A 23,362-nucleotide genomic window follows, 5' to 3' on the forward strand; every position below is an offset into this window, starting at 1 on the left:
TTCTTATGTGTTTTACATATAAATGTTTTCTTTTCTCACCGTACAATTTGTGGATGTTTTAAGTGAGGAAGATCCGACTATGAGTGACATCTAGAATGCAACAGTTGAATTATGGGTATGCTCTGATATTGTGATATTAGGGCAGAGGATTTCTAGGACATGAATTTTTTATATAGATTTGGAGTTGTATTTATTATTTTGAAAATAATTTGTAAACTCTTAAGTTTTATTTTTCAAGTTTTATTTTCAATCATTGTGGATATTGAAGAACATTTGTGAAGGTTTTTATGTGAACCATTTTACCAACGATGAAAATTTATTTATTAGTTTTATTACTATAATATATGTGTTGGGGTAATAAGGGTCTCACATTACTGTTTATAAATTTTATGTTAAAGTTTTATGCAATAGTATAAGGTATTTTTTAAAATACTATATATAAATAAAAATGCGGGTCAAGCGGGATGAGTAGTTGAGTACCTGCCTCTATTTTCATTGGATTTTGCAGATAAATTTTCACTCCATTCTCATCATGGGAGTTTTTGTCCTTCGTATTGAGATTAATTTTTTGTAATCATAAAATCTTATATTTTATCATTCATAATTGTGACTCATGAGAAATACTTGATTTTATTTGTTAGAAAAATTTTAAGTTACACTTAAAGTGTGTTTAAGATAGTTATAAAATTGCATTAATTTAATATTTAATTATATATATAACTGACTGTTGTTATAAGTATGTGTGATTATTTTTTTAAATAAAATAAACAATTTTTTATGGATGTACTTGTTAAAACAGTTTTTAAGAAAAAAATATATATTAACTTTATTTTTTTTAAGAAAAAACATTTATTTGATTTTTAAGAAAAATTACTTTTTTCTGTAAAAAAAAAAAGGAAAATCACATTTTTCTGTAAAAAAAAGGAAAATCACTTTCTTTTTTTAATTTTAAACAAACTAACCCATAATTAATTATAATCAAAATGATTTTTTTTAGTTTATTAAAAGTCAATTTTAAGATATTTAATTTTGTTTGAATATAATAAAAGTTAATTTTTTTATAATAAATTATCTTTCAACAAATAATTATTAAGACTCAAATTTTCTGATATGAAAACACAACTTATTTTTCAACAATTTTTTTTTATAAATTTTAATCATTATCTGAAATATATAATTTATTGTACAAATAAATTAAATTAAAGGAGCCATTAAAATTAGAGCTGTCAAAACGGGCCAACCCGGCCCATGTGGGCCGGCCCACCTTGACCTACTTTAAAAACGAGCCAACCCAACCCGGCCCACTTTTAATTTTCTCAAAAAAAATTTGGCCTGGCCCGGCCCACCACGAGTTGGTGGGTTATACGGGCCAGCCCACCAAAAATTAAAAAAAAATTATCAACAAAATTCAAAATTTTAAATTAATTATAAATTAACATAATAGTCATAAAATTAGCATAATTAATAGTCATAAATCATAATTTATCATACAAAATTAAATACAAATCATGATAAAAGTCTAAAATAAAAATTTTCAATATCCTATCATACAAAGTTAACTATAAATTATACTTAAATTTTTATTGTAAAAAAAATAGTGGGTTGGTGGGCTACCCGGCCCACCATGGGTTTAGCCCGGGTGAACCGGATCAAAGTGGGCCGGGTTGAGATTTACCCACCTACTACAAAATTTTAATTTTTTTTGGCTCGGCCGGGCCCGTTTTCAAGGTGGGCCAGGTTGACCCACAAGTTCTGGCCCATTTTGACGGCTCTAATTAAAATGGAGGTTGTTGAGTTTGCAAGTTTCTTGGACCAAGAGTGATGGCCCAGATTAGTTATTTAAAATTAACCGTGACGGATAGAAGTTTCAATGGAATGCAAATAATCCATGGACCACTTAGTGTATCTTTGTATTATTTTCATATTCCGTTTAACGTCAAATTATTGTGAGGAAGAAGTTCCGTTCAACGAATTCGAGAATTGAATAAAATAAACATGTACTTACATGTTTTATGTTCCTATTTCAGTGGATCAAATAAAGAGGATTTTTTTTTCTTTCACTTATGCTTCAATTCCTTTTCTCAATTAATTACGTATATTAATATTGATAAAAAAATATAGGTATAATTAATAATAAAAAAATTACAAGCGACACGGGTGTGAACATAAAAAGTCTGTTAAAAATAACAACAAAATTTAACTGCAAAGATTAAATAAATAATCGTGTATATAGTGAGGTTAAAAATATCTTCTTCTTTTTTTCACAAAATTTGAGTAATCAAAAGTTGGAAAGTTATTATTGGTGTAAAAGATCAAACTAGTTCGATAGGGTTGGACCAAGTAAATTGTTGTAGGAAATTTTCAAACAGTTGTTAAGTTTTATGTTGAATTATGTTGCATGATATCAACTGATGTAAAGTTGAGATGTTTTTGAACGAAGGTTTAGAAAATATTTATAGTTGTGGTGGTTTAGGTTAGTTGATGATGTGTCATATATATATATATATAAAAGAGGGTTCAAACAATACTAGTATAACTTTTACTAAGTATTATATCGCTCAACAACTTTAAATTAAATGTGAATTTTGTAAATCTAACCATTAGATTGAAAATTCATATCATTTTATATGTGTATATCAAATTTTGTTAAAAATTGAACAACAACTTGAGGGTAATCAAAGTGTTCATATTTTAGTATATTTTGAAATAAATATATTAAACCTGCCTATGCAGTGTTTTTTGGCACTACATAGCCGGTCCTAAGCCCGGAGAAAAGGTGAAGGTTGTGTTAGGCTATTCGACAAGCCAGCGTAAAAAACCCCAGTCGAATCTCTATGATATGGATCAACGATGTTATTTGGATAATGCTAGGTCGTTGCCCGGAAGCAACGCGCTGTATGGCTCGAGTACAGTGTCAAATGTGCAAGGGCCGCTGCACTGCCGCCCGGATGCAGTGTTAAATAGGCAAGGGTTCCCGCATACTAGTGAACGGGTGCGGGTAAAGAAGCTAGTTCACGAGACCAAGATTCGAATAGGAACATGGAACGTAGGCACACTTACCGGTAAGGCTATGGAAATAGTAGACACGATGATTAGGAGAAGGATCAACTTTATGTGCCTACAAGAAACCAAATGGATAAGGGAAAAGGCAAAGGAATTGGATTCTTCAGGTTTTAAGCTCTGGTACACCGGGAAGGTAAGAGCGAGGAATGGGGTTGGCATCATAGTGGACAAGGAGTGGAGGAAGGACGTGGTGGAGGTGAAGAGAGTCAAAGATAGGATCTTAGCCCTTAAGCTAGTCGCTCGGAAGGATACCATCAATGTCATTAGCGTGTATGCGCCTCAAATTGGGTCGGAGGAGCACCACAAGGTGCAATTTTGGGAGGATTTAGAAGGGGTTATCCAAGGAATACCTATGGGAGAGAAGATTTTCTTAGGGGGGGATCTTAACGGACATGTCGAGGGCGATTCTAGGGGATACGAAGGTTTCCATGGAGGACATGGCTTAGGAGTAGCAAATAGAGAAGGCAAAACCATACTAGATTTCTCCTTGGCTTTCGATCTTACAATAGTCAATACGTGCTTTAAAAAGCGGGAGGAACACCTCATCACGTACAAGAGCGGGATGGTATGCTCTCAGATCGATTTCTTTCTTGTAAGGAAATCAGACAGGAAATTTTGCATGGATTGCAAAGTCATTCCTGGCGAGAGCCTGACTACCCAGCATCGAGTGTTGGTCATGGATGTTAGTGTTAAGAGAAGGATGGAAAGAAAAGGCCAGGACAAGGTGCCGAGAATCAGGTGGTGGAAATTAAAGGGGGATGATCAAGGACGCTTCCTACGAAAGGCCTTAGAGGAAGGAAGCTGGGATAAGCAGGGCAATGCAAATGAAATGTGGGAGGGTATGGCCAAAGTGATCAGGAGGATTGCAAAGGAGACCCTAGGGGAATCGAGAGGGTTTGGACCCAGGGGCAAGGAATCATGGTGGTGGGAGGCAAATGTCCAAGAGAAAGTTAAAGTGAAAAGGACTTGCTACAAAATTTGGTCCACAGGTAGGAACGTAGAGAGTTGGGAAAATTATAAGGCGGCTAAGCATGAGGCTAAAAAGCGTTAAGCGAGGCAAGGGCTAGAGCATATGATGGATTATACACTTCGTTAGGCACAAAGGAAGGGGAACAGAGCATCTATAGGCTTGCTAAAAGTAGGGATAGGAGGACAAGAGACCTAGAACAGGTGAAGTGCATTAAGGATGGAGAGGGAAGAGTACTGGTGTCGGATATGGATATCAAGGAAAGATGGAGGAGTTACTTTCACTCGCTTTTTAATGAGAGTCAGGACCGTTTGCAATCTTATAGGGTAGACCGCCGGGAAGAGGGCCTAAACTATACCTACTGTCGTCGAATTAGAGAGGTTGAGGTAAGGGAGGCGTTGAAAAGGTTGGAAAATGGGAAGGCTGTGGGACCGGATACTATCCCGATCGAGGTTTGGAAAACCTTAGGAGCGAAGGGCATAAGTTGGCTCACCAAGTTGTTTAATGAGATCATGAGATCAAACAAGATGCCAGAAGAATGGCGTAGGAGTACCTTAATCCCTATTTATAAGAACAAGGGGGATATTCAAGATTGTGCAAACTATAGAAGGATTAAGCTTATGAGCCATACTATGAAACTTTGGGAGAGGGTGATTGAGCGAAGGTTAAGACAAGAGACACAAGTTACAGAGAACCAATTTGGTTTTATGCCAGGGAGATCGACTATGGAGGCAATATATTTACTACGACGATTGATGGAGCAATATCGGACACAACAAAAGGATTTACACATGGTGTTCGTAGACCTGGAGAAGGCCTATGATAGAGTACCTCGACAAGTATTGTGGGAGGCACTAGAGAAGAAAGGGGTACGTATTGCTTATATCAGGGCGATTAAAGACATGTATGAAGGGGCCAAGACTAGCGTGAGAACACAGAGTGGGGTGTCTGAGGATTTTCCTATTACCATAGGACTTCATCAGGGGTCTACTTTAAGTCCTTACCTTTTTACACTGGTTATGGACGCGCTTACTGAGCATGTCCAAGAGCCAGTGCCCCGATGCATGCTTTTTGCCGATGATATTGTTCTTACGGGAGACTCTAGGGAAGAGATAAGTGAGAAAATCGAAAGATGGAGACAAGCCCTGGAAGAACATGGCTTGCGGATAAGCTGAAGTAAGACGGAATATATGGAGTGTAAGTTTAGCATGCGGAACACAAGGGCAACTCAGGAGGTGAAGATTGGAGAGCAAGCAATAACAAAAGTCCCAAGGTTTAAGTATTTGGGATCTATTGTTCAGCAAGATGCAGAGTTGGAAGGCGATGTGCATCATAGGATCCAAGCGGGTTGGATGAAATGGAGGAGGGCGTCCGGGGTGCTATATGATAAAAAGGTGCCTCTTAAGCTTAAAGGAAAGTTCTACCGTACTGCTGTTAGGCTGGCTATATTATATGGGACCGAGTGTTGGGCCGCAAAGGGGAAACATGAGAATAAACTTCATGTAGCCGAGATGAGGATGTTACGGTGGATGTGCGGACACACGATAAAAGATCGGATTAGAAATGAATGCATCCGAGAAAGTGTGGGGGTTGCACTTATTGTGGAGAAGTTGGTTGAGTCCCGTCTTAGATGGTTTGGGCATGTGTGGAGGAGACCGGCTGACGCACCGGTGAGGAGGGTCGATGAGATGGAGGCTACTGTTGGAGCTAGAAGGAGAGGAAGGCCTCGGAAAACTATAGGGGAAACAGTGCTAAAGGACATGGAGATCAATGCCTTATCAAGAGAGATGATTTATGATAGATCCATATGGCGTCGTTTGATCCATATAGTCGACCCCACCTAGTGGGATAAAGGCTTGGTTGTTGTTGTTGTTGTTGTTGAAATAAATATATTACGTCAAATTTGTTTTATAAGAATGAAGTATCAAATCATTTTGGATTAAATATAAAATTTTATATATATGATTTAAGAGTAAAGAACTTTCAATCTAACGATTGGATTTACAAAATTCACATTTAATTTAAAGTTATTAAGCAGTGTAACACTTAGTAAAAGTTACACTGGTGTCATTTGAACCCTCCTCATATATATATATATATATATATATATATATATATATATATATATATATATATATATTAATGAAATGAAATACTAAATAATTTCTAAAATTTTTAAAAATTTGCAAATTTGATCTATGCATTAAAAACTTTAAATTCAACGGTTTGATCGTTGAAATTTGATGTAAATAATGAGTTATTGAATAGAGTAAGTTTAGGTAAACTTAGTCCTAGATTAAACAGATCTCTCCTTATATGTGTGTGTGTGTGTGTGTATATATATATATATATATATATATGTATGTATGTATGTATGTATGTATGTATGTATGTATGTATGTATATTATGTACAAGTGTCTTTGTTGTGTGATAATTTTATTGGGTATTGGACTTCCTTCTTATATGGAGAAAAGACATAAAATTGAGAAGTCCATTTAATGTTTCATTTAACTAAGTGGAGAGAGATCTGAAGTATATGAGGTGAAAAAAGAGGGAGGGTCAGAAGTTACTTGAACACAACATTTTGAGAAAGAGGAAGAAAGAAAATCATTCTCGTTTTTACACAAAGTTATGACTGTAAATACTGTAGATTTGTTCACCATTGGATCAGACTAAAAATTTGACAGTCTGGATCTCTGGTTCTTTATTCTGAACAGTTGGATTGTTGACAGGGGCGGAACTTAGAAGTGACAGGGGGGAGCCACGGCTCCCCCAAAACTTTTGTAAATTTATTTATTTTATATATTCATATATATTTTAATATTATATTTATATATTATTATTATTAACTATAATAAAACTAAAAAACTTTCTAGCTTCTCAAGTAAGTATCCTCCACATGTGCCTCGTCACCTGCTCCATTCTCCATTTCATTCATCATTCTCAAACTTGATTCTACTTGGCTGCTTCTCCGTTCCGCAATAAAAGAAGAACTGAAGAAGAATAATGTAGTACGTACTGCACTGCAGTCAGAAATAGCAAAAGAAGAAGAACAGTACGACAACACTAAAAGAAGAAGAACGCACGGACGAAAATGTAGAAGAAGACGAACTGAAGAAGAAAGGTTTGTGCGTGTTTCTCTAATTTGGACCCTTTTTTTTCTTATATTATTTCCTTTTTCTTTTAAGATTTTAAGATTTTCTTTCTTATATTATCTTCTTTTGTTTTTTTTTACATTTACAGTTTTACGTATACACATTACTTTTTTTTTTTTAACTTTTAAGTTTTAAACATATTTTAATTTCTTTTTCTTTTAATTTTAAATATCAAACATATTTAAAAATATAAATGTCTTCACTCTTACCATTGAAAATATAGTAGTTTGTTCATGTGCTTATTAAGAATTTTAGAAAATTGAATTTGCTCAAAGTTTTGCATAGCTAGCTTGAGGAATATATAGTATTGTATTTAATTATAGTAGTATATTGGTATGAGTTTTTGTATGTTTTGCATTGTGATAATTGTGAAGATAATTTTTTCCTTTTTTATATAGGTGAAAGGTGATAAATATATATTAGAAAAATTATGATAAAGAGAAAGAATTGATTCTTTTTTCAAGAGGAAGACTTGTGATAAAGATGAAAAAAATGCAATTTCTACGTCAAGTGAACTTGAGAAGTTTCCCAAGAATCCAAGACTTGAAGAAAATGATAAACAACTCTCAAAGGTTCCTAGAGTTACATATAATGAATTTGAAAATTCTTTAGAACGTGATCCGGGGAATCGCCCTCAAATTTGGCAATATCCATCAAATCAAACGGATGAGGTACGAAGAGCTTATCTAAAATGGGGTCCATATCAAATGCATTTAGAAAATTATCCTTTATCTGGTAAAGAAGATCATCCAAGGAGATTTCAATACACTTGGTTTAGCATATTTCCTTCATGGTTAGAGTATTCGCCTTCAAAAGATGCTGCAAATTGCTTGCCTTGCTATCTTTTTAGTAAAAAACCAAGCGGACGCCTTTGTTCAGATGTTTTCATTGCTACAGGTGATTGAATTTGAATTCTAATTGGTAATGAGTTGATTATCATCAAAAAGTTTTAACTTTGTTGATTATTTTTTTACAGGTTTTAAAAGTTGGAAGAAAGTTAATAATGGAAAGAATTGTGCTTTTCTTAAACACATTGGGAAGGATCCTTGCTCACCACACAATAATGCAATGAAAGCTTGTCAAGATTTGTTGAATCAAAATTGTCATATTAGGAATGTTTTTCATGTGCAAAGCTTAGATCAGATTATGAAGAATCGTTTGCGTCTCAAGACTTCAATTGATACGGTTCGTTATTTATCACTTCAAGCTTGTGCTTTTAGAGGTTATGATGAAACTAGTGAATCAAGGAACCAAGGTAATTTTCTTGAGATGATAAAACTCATTGCATCATACAATGATGAGGTTGCAAAAGTTGTGTTGGAAAATGCTCCATATAATTCCAAATATACTTCCCATAAAATTCAAAAAGAGATATTGAATATTCTTTCTAGTAAAGTGAAAAATCATATTCGTGAGGAAGTTGGAGATTCTAAGTTTTGCATAATTGTTGATGAAGCTCGCGATGAATCAAAAAAGGAAAAAATGGCTCTTATTTTGAGATTTGTTGATAAAAATGGTTTTATACAAGAGCGATTTTTTGATATTGTGCATGTTAAAGACACTACGTCATTAACTCTGAAGAATGAATTATGTGTTATACTTTCTCGACATAATCTTAATGTTTCTAATATTCGTGGTCAAGGGTATGATGGTGCTAGTAATATGAGAGGAGAATGGAATGGATTACAGGCATTATTCTTAAATGATTGTCCTTATGCATATTATGTTCATTGTTTTGCTCATCGGTTATAACTTGCCTTGGTTGCTGCATTAAGAGAAGTTATTCCAATTCATCAATTCTTTTCAAAATTGACTTTTATTGTGAATATTGTTTGCTCTTCTAGTAAGCGGCATGATGAGTTACAAGATGCCAAGTTAGATGAAATTGCATATTTGTTAGAGATTGATGATCTTGAAAATGGTAAAGGAGCAAATCAAATTTGTACTTTGAAACGAGCTGGGGATACTCGTTGGAGCTCCCATTTCTCTTCTATTTGTAGCTTGATAAATATGTATGATGCAACTTGTTTTGTTTTAGAAAAAATTATTGTTGATGGATCTACTTATTCTCAACGTGGGGATGCCGATAATGCTTACAAAAGCTTGACCTCATTTGAGTTTATATTGATCTTGCATTTGATGAGAGAAATTATGGGGATAACAGATGTTCTTTGTCAAACTTTACAACAACAATCTCAGGATGTAGTTAATGTTATGCATTTAGTTCGTTCTACAAAAGCACTTATCCAAAACTTGAGAGAAGAAGGTTGGGATAGGTTATTAAAAAATGTGACATCTTTTTGTGAAAAACATGATATTGAGGTTCCTCAATTTAGTGCTTCTTATGTAGCAAGGCAAGGGCGTTCTCGTCACCAAAAAGATCATATTACAGTGGAGCATTATTTGAGAGTTGAAATATTCTGTTACAATTGATAAGCAATTACAGGAGTTGAATTGTAGATTTAATGACCAGGCAATGGAGTTATTAACTCTAAGCATGGCACTGGTTCCTAAGGATGCTTATAAAGCTTTCAATATTGAAAATATTTGCACTCTTGTAGACAAATATTATCCCATGGATTTCAGTGAGCAGGAGAAAATTAATTTGCATTTCCAACTTCAACATTTCATTGTTGATGCTCGTCAAGATTCAAATTTGAAGAATTTATCAACAATGCAAGAGTTGTGTACATGTTTGGCAACAACAAAAAAGTCAGAAGTTTACTACTTGATTGATAGATTACTTCGTCTTATCATGACTCTTCCAGTTTCTACAGCTACAACTGAAAGATCTTTTTCTGCAATGAAAATAATCAAGACTAGGTTGAGAAATAAGATGGAAGCTGACTTTTTAGCAGATAGTATGATCGTTTATATTGAAAGGGATATTGCAACAAGTTTTAGTTCTGACTCAATTATTGAACATTTTAAGTCATTGAAAGAGCGAAGAACAACACTTTAACTAAAGGTAACTTCTGTTTATGTTTATATTATTTTAAACTTTATGTTAGGCTTACATTTAAAATTTTATATGTATATAATAATGTCAATATTTAATTTATGCAGCTGCTCCTGAATTTTGACCCACCTAAAAGTAATTATTGGCTTTTGGATGATTCTTTTTGCTTGACTTGCATTGCACAATTTTGGGTAAGTCGTGTGCAAGTGATACTATACAATACAAGTAGCTTGGGCTATGTTAAATATATTGTTTTGGATCTCATAGGAGACAAGTGTACAACTTATCTTGGAATTTACTTCAACTACTTTGGTTTGCTTTATTCCAAGTAATCTTTGACATTTAATGATAGTCTTTTATGATTATTTTATGAAATGACTAGTGAATGATAATACTATTTCTTAGATTTCATTATTATACATGTTTATTTTGAGTAGAGAAAGTGAAAAATTATGTTATTTTTTTAATTAGTAAAAAATTTTATATATAAAAAAATTAATTTGGCACCTCCAAATTTTTTATCCAAGTTCCGCCACTGATTGTTGATACGAGGTTTGAGTTGGGAGATATTTAATTCGCACTGTAGTTATGTATTTGGGATTTTTTCATCTTCCTTGTTCTTTATTTGTAAGCTTTATTGTTTTGTTGTTTGGCTGAATGTTAGCAATATTTTGTGTCGTTAATTGAGACTCTTTTGTACTCTTTATCGATCATAATGAAATTATTTCTTTAGTCTGAATAACTCGTGGTTTTTATTCTTACTTTGAGGAGTTTTTCATATTAAAATCTTAGTATCTTTGTGTGTGATTTTGGTAATTTATTATTATTGTTTATTGGTTGTTGTTCCTCATAAATTCTTACAAGTTAGGGGATTTATTTTCACTACTTTAACTATTTGAGTTAGTTTTATATTATTATTTTGTTGTTGTTTCCCCGTCAAATCTTAAGGTAGACAATTTGTATCTTGTATTATTGGTGTATTATCTTGTTAGATTGTGTTACAAAACACTAATAAATCCTCATTATTTTAGTGTTTTAACTAGGTGTGTTAAAGTATTAATTTGATTAGGTGTGTTAAAGTATTAATTTGATTAGGTGTGTTAAATTTGATTGGATCCAATCAATAAGAAAATGATATATGCACATAGTTCCAACTTCCAACACGTCACCTTTACAGATTTAAAAGGTGGCACTTAATTAAAAATAAAAATAAAAAATCAATTGTGAAATTTTAAAAGAAAGGCACGTGAATAAATATGAACATCATCTTTATGAATTCCCTCCCTTGCAAAATAATAATAATAATAATAATCTTTACGAGTAAGTTCTCCTTAGACTTGGAGTAGAGCTGGTGGGTGTGGTTTCTGGTTGGACGTTGTTAGGAGGATATGCAAGTTTTTTAAGACTCATGGGTCATCATATCAGTATTGGGCCACTAAATTGTAGATTAAATCAATAGATCACATTAAATCAATAGATCACTAACCACGTGATGCAGATTCTATCAAATGTTTTAAAAAAAAACATTTATATCATATATTTTATATTTATAAATTTTAATAAAATTTATATCATATCTTAAAAAAGTCTAAAAAAGAGTTGTAGTCAATATAAACAACTAAATATAATCTCTATAAATCACATAAATTAATATATAATTTTAAGTTAAAAATATTCATATAAATTATTTAAGTTAATTATAAAACATTAGAACATGTTGATTTAGTGATCATTAATTTAAGTATATGTATAATATTTGGCAAACATTGACACAAAAATATGGAAGGGTATAGCAGTTTAACAACCTGTTTTTAATTGATAAAATCAAGCTAAATTATTACTACACTATGAGTAGGCCTGGGCAAAAAATTTTGGCTGATCCAAAACTGGTCAGGCCGACGGTTAGATTGGATGAAGTGGATTAATTCTCAGGTATTTTGGATTTTTTCAGATACAATTTTCGGGTTCAAACGGATTTGAACGGTCAGATTCAGTGTTAGAATTTTCTCATCCGATAAACCCAAATCCAACCGTTTATCTTCTTCGTCTTCATCGTTTCATCTTTTGTTACTTCTTTTTCTTTTTTCTTCTTCTTCTTCTATTTCACTCCATAAACATCCTCTTCTCTTCAACCTTTACCTACCATGGCCACCGTTGCTAAGAAGCCCCCTGTTCCTTGCTCTGGTTGACGAGGGTGGTGATGCGGAAATTTGAAACTCAACAGTTTTCCCACAATGAAGTAGTGACGGAGACTGGCGAAGGGTGACAATGGAGGGCGACACGAGACTAGGGATGGCAAAAATATCCACACCCGCGAGTATCTGCGGGTAAAATCCGTTACGGATAATAAATGGATAGGCTAATTGGATACTCGCAGATAATGGGAACGAATAATTTTTTACCCGTTTATAAATGGGGCGGGGGCGGGTATGATGATATCCATACCCACGAGTACCCGTTCAATAATATTTCTTAAATATCCTAATTATTTTTGTACAACATAATCCTAAAACTACACTCTCTCATCTTATTTTCTTGCAAAAGTGAGGTTGATGAAGTTACAAACATGTGTTAAACATGTTATAGAATTATGTTGGATATAATTTGATTAATTTTCTAGCTTTGATTGGACCAATAAAATTTATGTATTTTAAGTTGTTTACTTTTGATTGGAATTATGAAATTGAATTATTGTAGCTTTGTAATGAGACTTTAACTTACTTGTGAGATTGATGTATTTTAAGTCATTGATTATCTTACATTTTTATTATTATTTCAACAAAATTAACGTTAAATACAAGTTCAAAATTAACATTGAATTTTTATTTTTAATATTTCAATAACATTAAATATAGACTTAAAATTATTTGTAATTAATTTTTTTAATTTCTTAAAAAATTTATAAATATCCATGAATATTCGTGGGTATTCAAGAAATTCATGGATATTCAAGAAATTCATGGATACACGCTCAATCGATACCCGCACAGATATGGGGTGGGTATGGAGACAATTTTTATCTAGTAGGACAGGGGCGAATTTACTATTACCCGCTCCCATGGGGACCGTTGCCATCCCTACACGAGACACTAGAGGAAGTTTCTTAAACCGATGAACCCGTAACCCGCATAGATTGAACCCACCAAAAATCCGAGTTCTTCGTCGGTCAGAAATAGCCCTTAATTTTTCTTAATCAATTTCAGACAATTTTAAGAATTTTGGTTCGAAACTGGCTATGGCCGACCGATGCTCAGGCCTAACTGTGAGGATAAGTTGTTTGTGTTTGAGAGGAATAAACACTAACTTATTAGATGTGCCTGTAAAATTGGATTCAGATCATATGAATATCTACATGTACGAGTTTTGTTATAATGCCTAGGTGTGATTAACGGAACTTACTCATAAACACAACCGCTTAAAAGATGACACCTCATTAAAATAAAAAATAAAAAATTGTGAAATTTTAAAAGAAAGGCACCCAAAAAGTTGGGGTTATATATATATATATATATATATATATATATATATATATATATATATATATATATATATCATACATAAATGAGTTATGCAGACACGTAATGAGCTGGTTTGTTTAAAATTTTTGAAAATATTTCTAAAAAAGTAATTTAAAGAAAATTCTTAACAAAAAATAAAAATCACATCTTAATAAAACAGAAAACTACTAACCGGGCACATCATTTTTCCATGTGTATCTAGCCTTCTGTGTAAGACTGATCCAAAATGACCTAAAAAAACAGTTTAGACAACAAATACTTAAAATGATATAATTCTATTTATTTTATTAAAAAGATAATTTTTTTAAAGATTTTTTTCAAACAAATGGCGGGCCATTTTTTTTTCCATGTCTATATAGTCTTCTGTGTAATACATATTTTTAAGAGTAATGATAGTTATAAAACCGGATCTTTCAGACACTGCACAAATGGCTATATCTGAACTCAAAAGTGATTTTAAAACATTTTCCTTTTGAACTCAGTTGGAACCACCAGTTTAGTTTGTTGATGTTTCTCAATAGAGGAATAATTTATTTATGAAATCCAAGTTTAGCATCAGAAAGAAAGAGGCTTAAAAAATCAAAAGTGAGAACTTAAGAAACATGCTTATTCAATATTCACTAGCTTACCTAACCGTGTACATAACAGATTACACAAACACTAACTATAAAATTGTGATTCTTAAACATCCATTTCGTAGGCTTCAATTTGTGTCATGTATCTTCCTCAGGGTCTTCTAACTTCAAATTAATTAATATTTGGTAAATCTTGCAATCAGCTATTTGAGGGTTCTAGAGCCCAACACCACCTTCAATACCACTTACAAATCTTGTATTGGCTAATCTTCTCCCTACAAGTTCCCTCAACTCAATTTCACCAGGGAATCTGTTCTCTTTCAACTTGGAGAAAACCTGTGATGTCCAAAGGAACAAGATGATCATCAAGTCATGAAAAGTATTCAAATGTTAAGGTAAAAGAGGTGCAATAATATGTTCTGATGTTTAATGCTTCAAAAGATCCATATGACTTGGAAGTTGAAGAGATTCAGCCTAGCAGTTATAGATGTAAACACCATCATCAATAAAACGCAGAGAGAGTCAATTTTTTTTTTTTTTTTTTGGCTTATATTCCTTTTTTAAAATGAAAAGCTGGACAAAATAAATTTTGAGAATAGCTCTAAAAAAATATGAAACTTAAATTTCATTAAAGAAAAGGAGAGAAAAGTAGCTATTAAAAAAATTCCTAACTGATGTAGCTTTTATAGTGTTTTTTCGGAAGGGAATGGAGGGGATGAAGGGAAATTTTAAATTTACCTTGTTTGGTTTAGAAATTTGGAGGGAAGAGGAGAGAAAATGAGAAGACCAAAATCTCTTACATAGTTCCATCTCATTTTTTCCTTATAATATTGGAAGGACTTTCTAGGAGATAAAAGTGATTTATAATTTTGAAAATGTGATGACTAAAGTGTCTAGAAATCTTATTTTCCCTTCTCTCCCATGGCAAAACCAAACAAGGGAACTCTTCCATTCCTTGAACCAAACCAAACAAGGGGACCATCCCCTCCTTTGACCCAGGCAGTATGTAAATTAATTGCTACAACAAACCAAGGACTTACCAATTCACCATTGCAATATACTTCAAAAGCACCAGAGCTTTGTAGGAAGGATTGGAGAAAATTTGTAAGAAGCCAAGTGCTTGCAATGCTTCTAAACTTATTGGCACGCAAGGAATAGTACCATGGTGGTGGCGTCATTCCCAATCTAGGGAATATTTGGTCACCGGCAACTATAGCTACAATAACACCTGTTTGCACCACTGGAACTACTTTGCTGAGAATACGCTTAGGAAGTGGAGGTGGATAATTAGCCAACGCAACATTAATCCCAGGAAATTCAGATTCCAGCATGTTTTTGACTGCTACTGCATTTCCCCTGCAGAAAAAGGCATGAAAATTACACAAGATACATTATGGTTTGTTCTACTTGTGAACATGTGGATTCTACAATTGAAACAAATTAAGGATGAATACAGCTAGAACAAGCAAAGTCTGCCCAATTTCTGAAAATTTACTAGTTAAAAGTTATAACTATTTAAATTTTAATACTGTTATAGAAAGATCAGTATTACCACCAATATAACTCTTTGGCACCAACAGTGGAAACTTTTAGAATAAAGCACACTCCCCTCTCCTTAAAAGGCTTAAACTATAATGCCCTCCCCTCCAATTTAAGGATTACATTCCTCTCCCAAAGAGATTAAATGCGCTACACTTAAATTAATTTTAGGGGGTGTTTGATATATGGAAAAAAATTTCATTCATGGAAATCATAAATCATGGGAGTCATGATTTCTTGGAATGATGAAAATCTGTTTGATTGGTCATAAATGTTTTTGGGAACGTTTATAAATGTTTCCAAAAAATCAAAGATTTTTACTACATTAAATAAACAAATAAAAGTAACATGATGCTTTTACCACATTAAAACTTTCTTTTAAACTTAGAAATGTTAGTTTCCCACCTCTCCAATGGAAACAATTCATGGAAGCATCTTCAACAATGATGGAAGAGGTAGTATTCCATCAACAATTCTATGAGAAACCTATGTAAAAACCATTCCTAGAAAATAATGTTTCCTAGGAATGTTATTTTTTAAATAACAAACCAAACGGAAACTAACATTCTCAACTTCAGATTCCTGAGAAGAGAAATGCTAGGATCACACTCTCTAACACACTTTTTTTAATTGATTGAAATTTATTAGAAAACACAAAAGTAGGTAAGTCTCACACCCTATTTAATGGCTCACTATCTCTCTCTTGATTTTGTGATTTTCAATAAATTTTAACCAATAAGAGAGTGTATTAAGAGGAGAGTGTAGAGTTTTAGAGAGTGAGTTAATAGCATTACTCTTCATGAGAAAGTAAAAAGTTTCCATGTACCAAACAACTCCTTAGTGCAAACAAGCTTCTAAGGATCAATTTTTCTCTGGTTGGTGTAGCATCGAAATTGAGGAAAAGATGATAGTAAATCAATTAAGGTGGTTTGAACACGTATAAAGAAAGCTACTACAAGCACCAATAAGGAGAGTAGATTACATGGTTTTCAAATTTTCAAACCTATGAAAAGGGAGAGAGGGAGACCAAGAAAGACATTGAGGAAGTTATTAAGCAGGAATCTCATAGTAAATAATATCTATATGAAAATTTGGTCTTTAACAGAGTCAAATGGTGTCCAACGATCCATTTGTCAACCTCACAAAGTGGGATAAGGCTTTTGATGTTGTTAGTGGTGACTCTTAGCATTTTTGGCAACTAGTTTTGAACCTCATCAATTTTGAAACTTTAAAAGAAGAAATAAAGATTATAAGTGTGAAATTCTAAAGCAGATTGTATGAATATTTAAAACATCATTTCATCTACAAAAGTCCTAAAGCCATTGATACAAGATTTAAAATTAGTTATCAATAAAACTTTAGAAGTTTCTGAGAGAAGAAAACACTCCTAGCAGACTCGGTCATAGTTGTTCACTTCACTACCACTAATAGACCCATTCACTTAAAAAAAAAAAAAAACCCTTAAATATAGCACATACTAATTTCCTAAGGGAGGGGTAACTAATTTTAAAACTAAGCAAGAGAAGCTAAACTTAAGCTTCTTTCAAAGGAGGGAAGAGTAAATTACTCAAACTTATAAACAGGACTAATCACTAATGGAGGAGTTGACCATTTACCAAACAATACAATCTCACAAAATAAAAAAGCAAGAACTAAAATAGAGTCTCTCTTAATAATTAATACCAGCTTAAAAGAGCTTGAAAGCTCATTTTTTTTAAAAAAAACTACTTAATTCTGTAGAAAAGTTCTTCTAATCTTATATCCAAAGAAGTTCATAATATACATCAACATATTAAAAGGAAAACAAAACACGCTTTCCATCTATTAGTATAAATAACCATTGATTAAATAGCTCTGACAATGGCAATAGATGTTGTGATTTAAACTAATAACTAACACAAGCAGCAATTTAAATATGCATAACATTTGTTTACTTCATCATCAGCCACACAAACACAAGTAACGTTTTCAATAATCCAATTTTCTTTTGTTTATTTTCCTAGTCCATCATTTCCTTTTCTAACTGAACCCAATGAAATAATAACAAAAACAAGTTGATACCAACCTAATACTACAACAATTTCACCTAACTGTTCCAACCAGACAGACACACAAGTTAATTAAACAATTAAGTCAGAATTAAAAAAGTGAGAAATTGGACAAACTTGTAAGAGCAGGAAGTGCAGAAGTCAATGCTGACAGTGTTGCCAACCCCAATTGGGCCAATCCCATTCTGTTTCTGCGTAAAATTGAAAAGGGGAAAAATGATTAAGAGAACCCCAGATGAAAAGAAAAGAAATTGGCATGAGAAAGGGACGCAAAATCGTAAATTTTGAAAAGGGTAATCGAGAAACCTGGGCGGGGAAATCGAGGGGTTGGCGAATTTGCGATTGAGGGTGTGGTTTGGGGTGGACGGAAGGGTGATGGGTTGGTTTGGGAGGGGGTGGAGGAGCGAAGAGGTTGAGAATGTCTGAACAGAAGAGAAAGATTGGTAACCCAACCAGGAGAATTTGGGTTCGATCCATTGAAATTGAAAAGAAGAAGAACACCACGAAGAGAGAGAGAGAGAGAGAATATGATGTGGTTGTACTTTTGTCTTTTGGGGGAGTTTGTGAAATTTGATTTAACAGCTAAGGGGAATAAGGTTAACAGTGTAATGTTTTATGTTTTTATGGAATTTTATAATTTAAGATTAAAATATTTTTTTATAGTTGCTATATTTTTCTTGATTTTATTTTTTAATTTTATAATTTAAAATAGTTGTTTTATATATATTTTTTTTATTATTATTCTTAGTTTTGATTATTAACTTTTTTAATATTATTTTTATGTGAGTGACAAAGATTTATTAAATTTATGTGATGATAATGTATTTAGTTTTGTGGATTATTCATATTTACTATAATTAAATAAAAGTCGTCAAATTGTTAATAATTACCTAATAAATTATTAAATGACACATTTTTGTCTAGTGTCACTCGTACAAAAATAATTTTATAAAAAAAATTATTGGTAAAAATTAAAAAGGATTAAAAAAAGTTTTAAAAATTTATTTTAAACTATTAAAACTAAAAAGTAAAATAAATAAACTATATATATTAAAAACAAATTTTAAAAATAATGTAATCGCAAAGTGGGAATTGATCATGTATTATAATCTAGTTTGGTATAAGTACATCCATGATGGATATAAAAAATAAAAATTGGGTATTGAATGTGAATCTTATACACTTCTTACTTTTTATAAATACTCCTGTTATTCCTTTTTTTTTTTAAATCTAAAATATCCTTTTAATTGATTTTCTATTTTAAGATTTTTTTTTAAATTTATTTTTTTTATTCACTTCTTTCTTCATTTTTTTTTCTAGCCCATCTCTTTAGTCACTCTTTCTTAATTTAATTTTTTTTGTTTGGTTTTTTTTTTCAATTCATATAATATTTTTATTTAATCTATGAATGAAAGAAAATTAAAGACAAAAAAGTGATAGTTTTTTTTAAAAAATAAATATGTTTTTAAGTTATGTAAAATAAGTGAAATTTGGTTTTAGTCTCTAAAAAAATATGTTTGTGCTTATTTTACATGAATTAAAAATTATATTTACAAAATTTTATAGAATGAAAAGTAAAGAAAAAATTTTACAGGGATGAAAATTAAAACTTGTTCATTTTGTAGGGATTAAAAATATATTTAAACCATTCTTTTTTGTATGAATCACAATCTACATGTATCGATCGCATTTGCATAATAAGAATTCAAACTCGAGATTATTGATGAATTTGAAATAATTTCCTACCAATTGATCCATTGTTAAAAAAATGAGTTGCAATTATTTAATTATTTTTAAGAAAAATAGAAGAAAATTCACCCCTATATATTACAACCAACTACTTGCTCAAGAACGTTTGTAAAAGAATTCTTTCTAACAAAGGTGTAATACCCTAACTTTCATAAATTAAATTAAGAATATATTAATAATTATTTGAATGTTTTAATGTAATTATTTTAATAGCAATACTTAACAATTCATACCATAATAACATATCAATGCTCCATAGTTTATTCAAACATAACATATCAATCATATACAGCATACCAATGTTCATCATCATTTCAACTACAAAAAGATAGAATTTCAATCCTTATTATCATCATCCTACATCACACAACATACAATAAACACAATTATTCTATTCATGTTCACCAAATTCACCCATCATACAACATGTACCAACATACATCTTAGTAAAATCACTTAGCCTACAATGACAACCTTCACATACAACAACACATAAGGAGTTCTACTACTCCTATCATTCTCATCCTTGTCTCATATGAAAGACAAAAAGTTTTTTTATAACTTTCATGAAGAACTCAGGTTCTAATTCCCTCATCTACCATGTTAAAAATTGTAAAAATTATAAAAGTTTGCCTAAATGTTGACAGCTTGATCTTTGCTCACTAAAAAGGTCATAAATGGAGTTATATACCTCTTTTTTAAGTGATTCTAATGTTATTGAAAAGCTAATATCCAAGGCTACAACTTTTATGAAGACTTAAAGACCAAATTTGATCATCTACTCTCGACGCTACAACGCTCAATTCAGCACTCTAGCGTTAGATTTCTGCTAGCTTTGTTTTCTTCTAGGGTTGCAGCGCTTAAATCAGCGTTGCAACTCTAGATCTCTGCCAAATTAGTTCCTCCCAAGGTTGCAATTCTCAACTCAACCCTATAGTGCTAGATCTCTACCAGCTCAATTTTTCCCATAGTTGCAGCACTTGACTAGTGTTACAGCATTGAGTGCAGAATTTTCTGCACTTTCATGGCTTCCCCGCTTTATTCCTCACCTACATTTCACCAATTTTCCTCCTAAACATGATCTACACTCACAATCTCTACTAGACTTGTTTAGGAAACCCAAAAACCCCAAAAATTTCAACATGCATGCATCAAAACTTCAAAAGGAGCATCAAGAACATCAATATTTCAGTTTCCACATGCAGACAATTTCAAATCCATCCCCAAAGCTACAATTTTTAGAAAATCCTATTGATTTCAAGTTCTTAATTCATTCAACAACCCAACATTTTAACAAAATCCAAGATTCTAGTTTCCCTTACCTTGATGCCAAGCTTTTCAAAGAAGAAGAAGAAAAGAACGAAGAACTCTAAGGTAGAAGAGGAGAAAGAGAAGACAATCTTATACTTGAAATTCCCCAACCTCGAAACTCAGACTTCCTCACCCTCTTTTAGTGATCAGCTGTGAAAAATAGTGAGGAAAATGAAAGGGAGAAGAGAAAGGAAAAAAAAAAAAGGAAAAAGCTCTCTCATTTTGAGTCATATCTTACAAGAAAAGTCTCTAAAAATACTATTGCATGAGATAAATATTCATGTTTAATATATAGGAGTATGTTTTATTTTTTATACTATGAATAGTGGTTTTAATTACATTTAATTTTATTCTTTTTTATTAATAATTAATTTTCATTACTTTCAATTTTATTCTTACTTTTCAATTTGTTAATTTTTTAATATTGTAAAAACAATTCTAAACATATGTAATTATCTTGTTTATATAAAATATTAAATATATCATTTAATTAAATTGTCATAAAAATAATTTAATTATCTCAATTTAAAATATTATTTATTATCTTAATTATCTTAATCAATGTTCTATATTTTATTAATTATTTTAGTACTAAATTAACTAAAGTCAATAATAAAGACTTAAAAAAGGAACACTAGGAGGATTTTAAGGATCTAAATTTAACTAAAAATTTCACAAAAACTAAAATAAGATAAATAATATTTACATAAACCAAAAATATACTTAAGAATCATTTAATACTTACTCTTTTAACTGATTAGAGGTTTTTAGCGAGAAATATTTAATGCTCGTCCTAGTGAATAAAAAAATAAAGAAATTAGAAAGAGACAAGGAGAATCTTCCATGTTTAGTTTAAAACTTTAAATGAAAAACACAGAAGAGATAGAGAATTTAACGGGTTTCATATTTTTCAATATCCGCAAAAATACAAAGAAAGTTGAGAAACCGTGTGATTTTCTTTTCTTCTTGAAAAAGTTGTCCACTCACCATATTATTCATATTCTTTTCAAGGTACAATGATCTATTATTCAACAAAAAATTATTTCCTTTTTTTTTTCTTTGTATGCATCTAATTAGTTTTAGACTTTTAGTTAATGCATTTTACACACTAAATATTTTATAAATAATGAGAATATATAATAAAAATATATTAAAATATACAAGTGGCATTTTAAATTTATGTTGAGCCATTTAAATTATAAATTAAAGTTGTTTTTAATTATTAACAATTACTTTTTAAAAACTATGAAATTATAATTTTAAAAAAATATAAAAAAATATACATGAATAGCGACTAAAACAAAATATATAGATAAATATAAAGTTACCACCTTCTTTTTTTTTATATATATATCACCTAATTACCAAATTCATCAACATTAAGAAAAATAATAATTAATTTAATTAATAACAATAAATTTATCCTAATATGATATCTTTTACCTCACATGCCATAATATATAAAATTATAAAAACTAAATAACCTCAACATAATAAAATAACTTAAAATCTTTACAAGTAGAAAAAATTACATTGTAACTTAAACAAATAACATAACATAAATGAAAAAAATTACAAAGAAACTAAAAACTGATGTTTTCCAATTGAATCAACAAAAACAAAGTCCTAAACTAGTCATAGTTACACTAAAATGTCACATGTTCTATTAGAGTAAAACTCAACATTGAAGTCTAAGCCTCATCACCAACACTTTCAATCTCATGTTAATTGATGACACCTTCATAATAACCTAAGAAAAACAACACAAAAGAAAAGGAGTATGAAACGTCTCACTCAGCCTCACAATGTAGGAAAGCAAATCAAATAGCCAAATACAACCAAGGTATACACCAAGGTATAACATATACAAATAAATATTATCATCACACTTATTCAGTCATAACATATTAAACAATAACAGATGCATTATAATGTAGTATGCAATGGACATTTAATAAGGGTTTGGTAAGGACTGTTAAGTCAGACGAAACAATTCTCAGTAAAGTTTTGAATGAGACAAATATAATACACGTTGTTATTTCTAACAAGTATGTTAGTGTTTAAGAAAAATATAAGTACAAGAAAGTTGAAGAATAGAGTATGTGCATGTGCCAAGAGAAAGGAAGAAAAGCTTCAAGCCAGACGAAAAGATAACAAATATAAGACGAAGCATACTACCAGTCGAAGTCTTGAAGTATCAAATGAAAGGCCAAAACTAGCATTAAACAAGACTAAATCAAGAACAAGACGAAAGCTTCAAGGATCAGACGAAACAAAGCCAAATAATAGACGGAACAAATGATAGAGGAAATTGAGCGTCAAATGATAGATGGAATATAACATGTGCGCCAGACGATGATAAATCAAATATCAGACGAAGGTGTGTCAAGGACAACCTAGAACGCTATATAAGAACTCAGACGAAGGCTGGTCAAAGAGTAGAAGAAAGTCAACAACATATCAGACGAAGGACAATA

At 31.5% G+C, this 23,362-nt stretch overlaps 1 protein-coding gene and 1 pseudogene across 1 annotated transcript; one reads left to right on the forward strand and one right to left on the reverse strand.

Moving 5' to 3' along the window:
* Nucleotides 1-8,429: 8,429 nt before the first annotated feature.
* Nucleotides 8,430-10,148, forward strand: LOC145956037 (uncharacterized; annotated as a pseudogene).
* Nucleotides 10,149-14,234: 4,086 nt separating this feature from the next.
* Nucleotides 14,235-18,399, reverse strand: LOC109813639 (selT-like protein). Its single transcript, XM_020377861.3, has 4 exons — nt 18,132-18,399; nt 17,943-18,016; nt 15,279-15,594; nt 14,235-14,574 (listed from the first exon to the last, which is right to left on the reverse strand). Exons 1-4 carry the CDS (start codon nt 18,300-18,302, stop codon nt 14,455-14,457), a joined length of 681 nt encoding a protein of 226 aa, XP_020233450.2. The 5' UTR covers nt 18,303-18,399; the 3' UTR covers nt 14,235-14,454.
* Nucleotides 18,400-23,362: the final 4,963 nt, after the last annotated feature.

This window comes from Cajanus cajan, chromosome 3 (assembly GCF_000230855.2).
Source record: "Cajanus cajan strain Asha chromosome 3, NIPB_CcT2T_4, whole genome shotgun sequence".
Classification (NCBI taxonomy): domain Eukaryota; kingdom Viridiplantae; phylum Streptophyta; class Magnoliopsida; order Fabales; family Fabaceae; genus Cajanus; species Cajanus cajan.

Bases quoted from the DNA above. Each gene is read 5' to 3' on its own strand.
- LOC109813639 (XM_020377861.3), bottom strand. From the start codon at position 18,302: ATGGATCGAACCCAAATTCTCCTGGTTGGGTTACCAATCTTTCTCTTC. The intron at 15,595-17,942 runs GTTTGTCCAATT...CTTTTTCTGCAG, and splicing joins TGCACTTCCTGCTCTTACAA to GGGAAATGCAGTAGCAGTCA. The intron at 14,575-15,278 runs GTAAGTCCTTGG...TGGACATCACAG, and splicing joins TATATTGCAATGGTGAATTG to GTTTTCTCCAAGTTGAAAGA.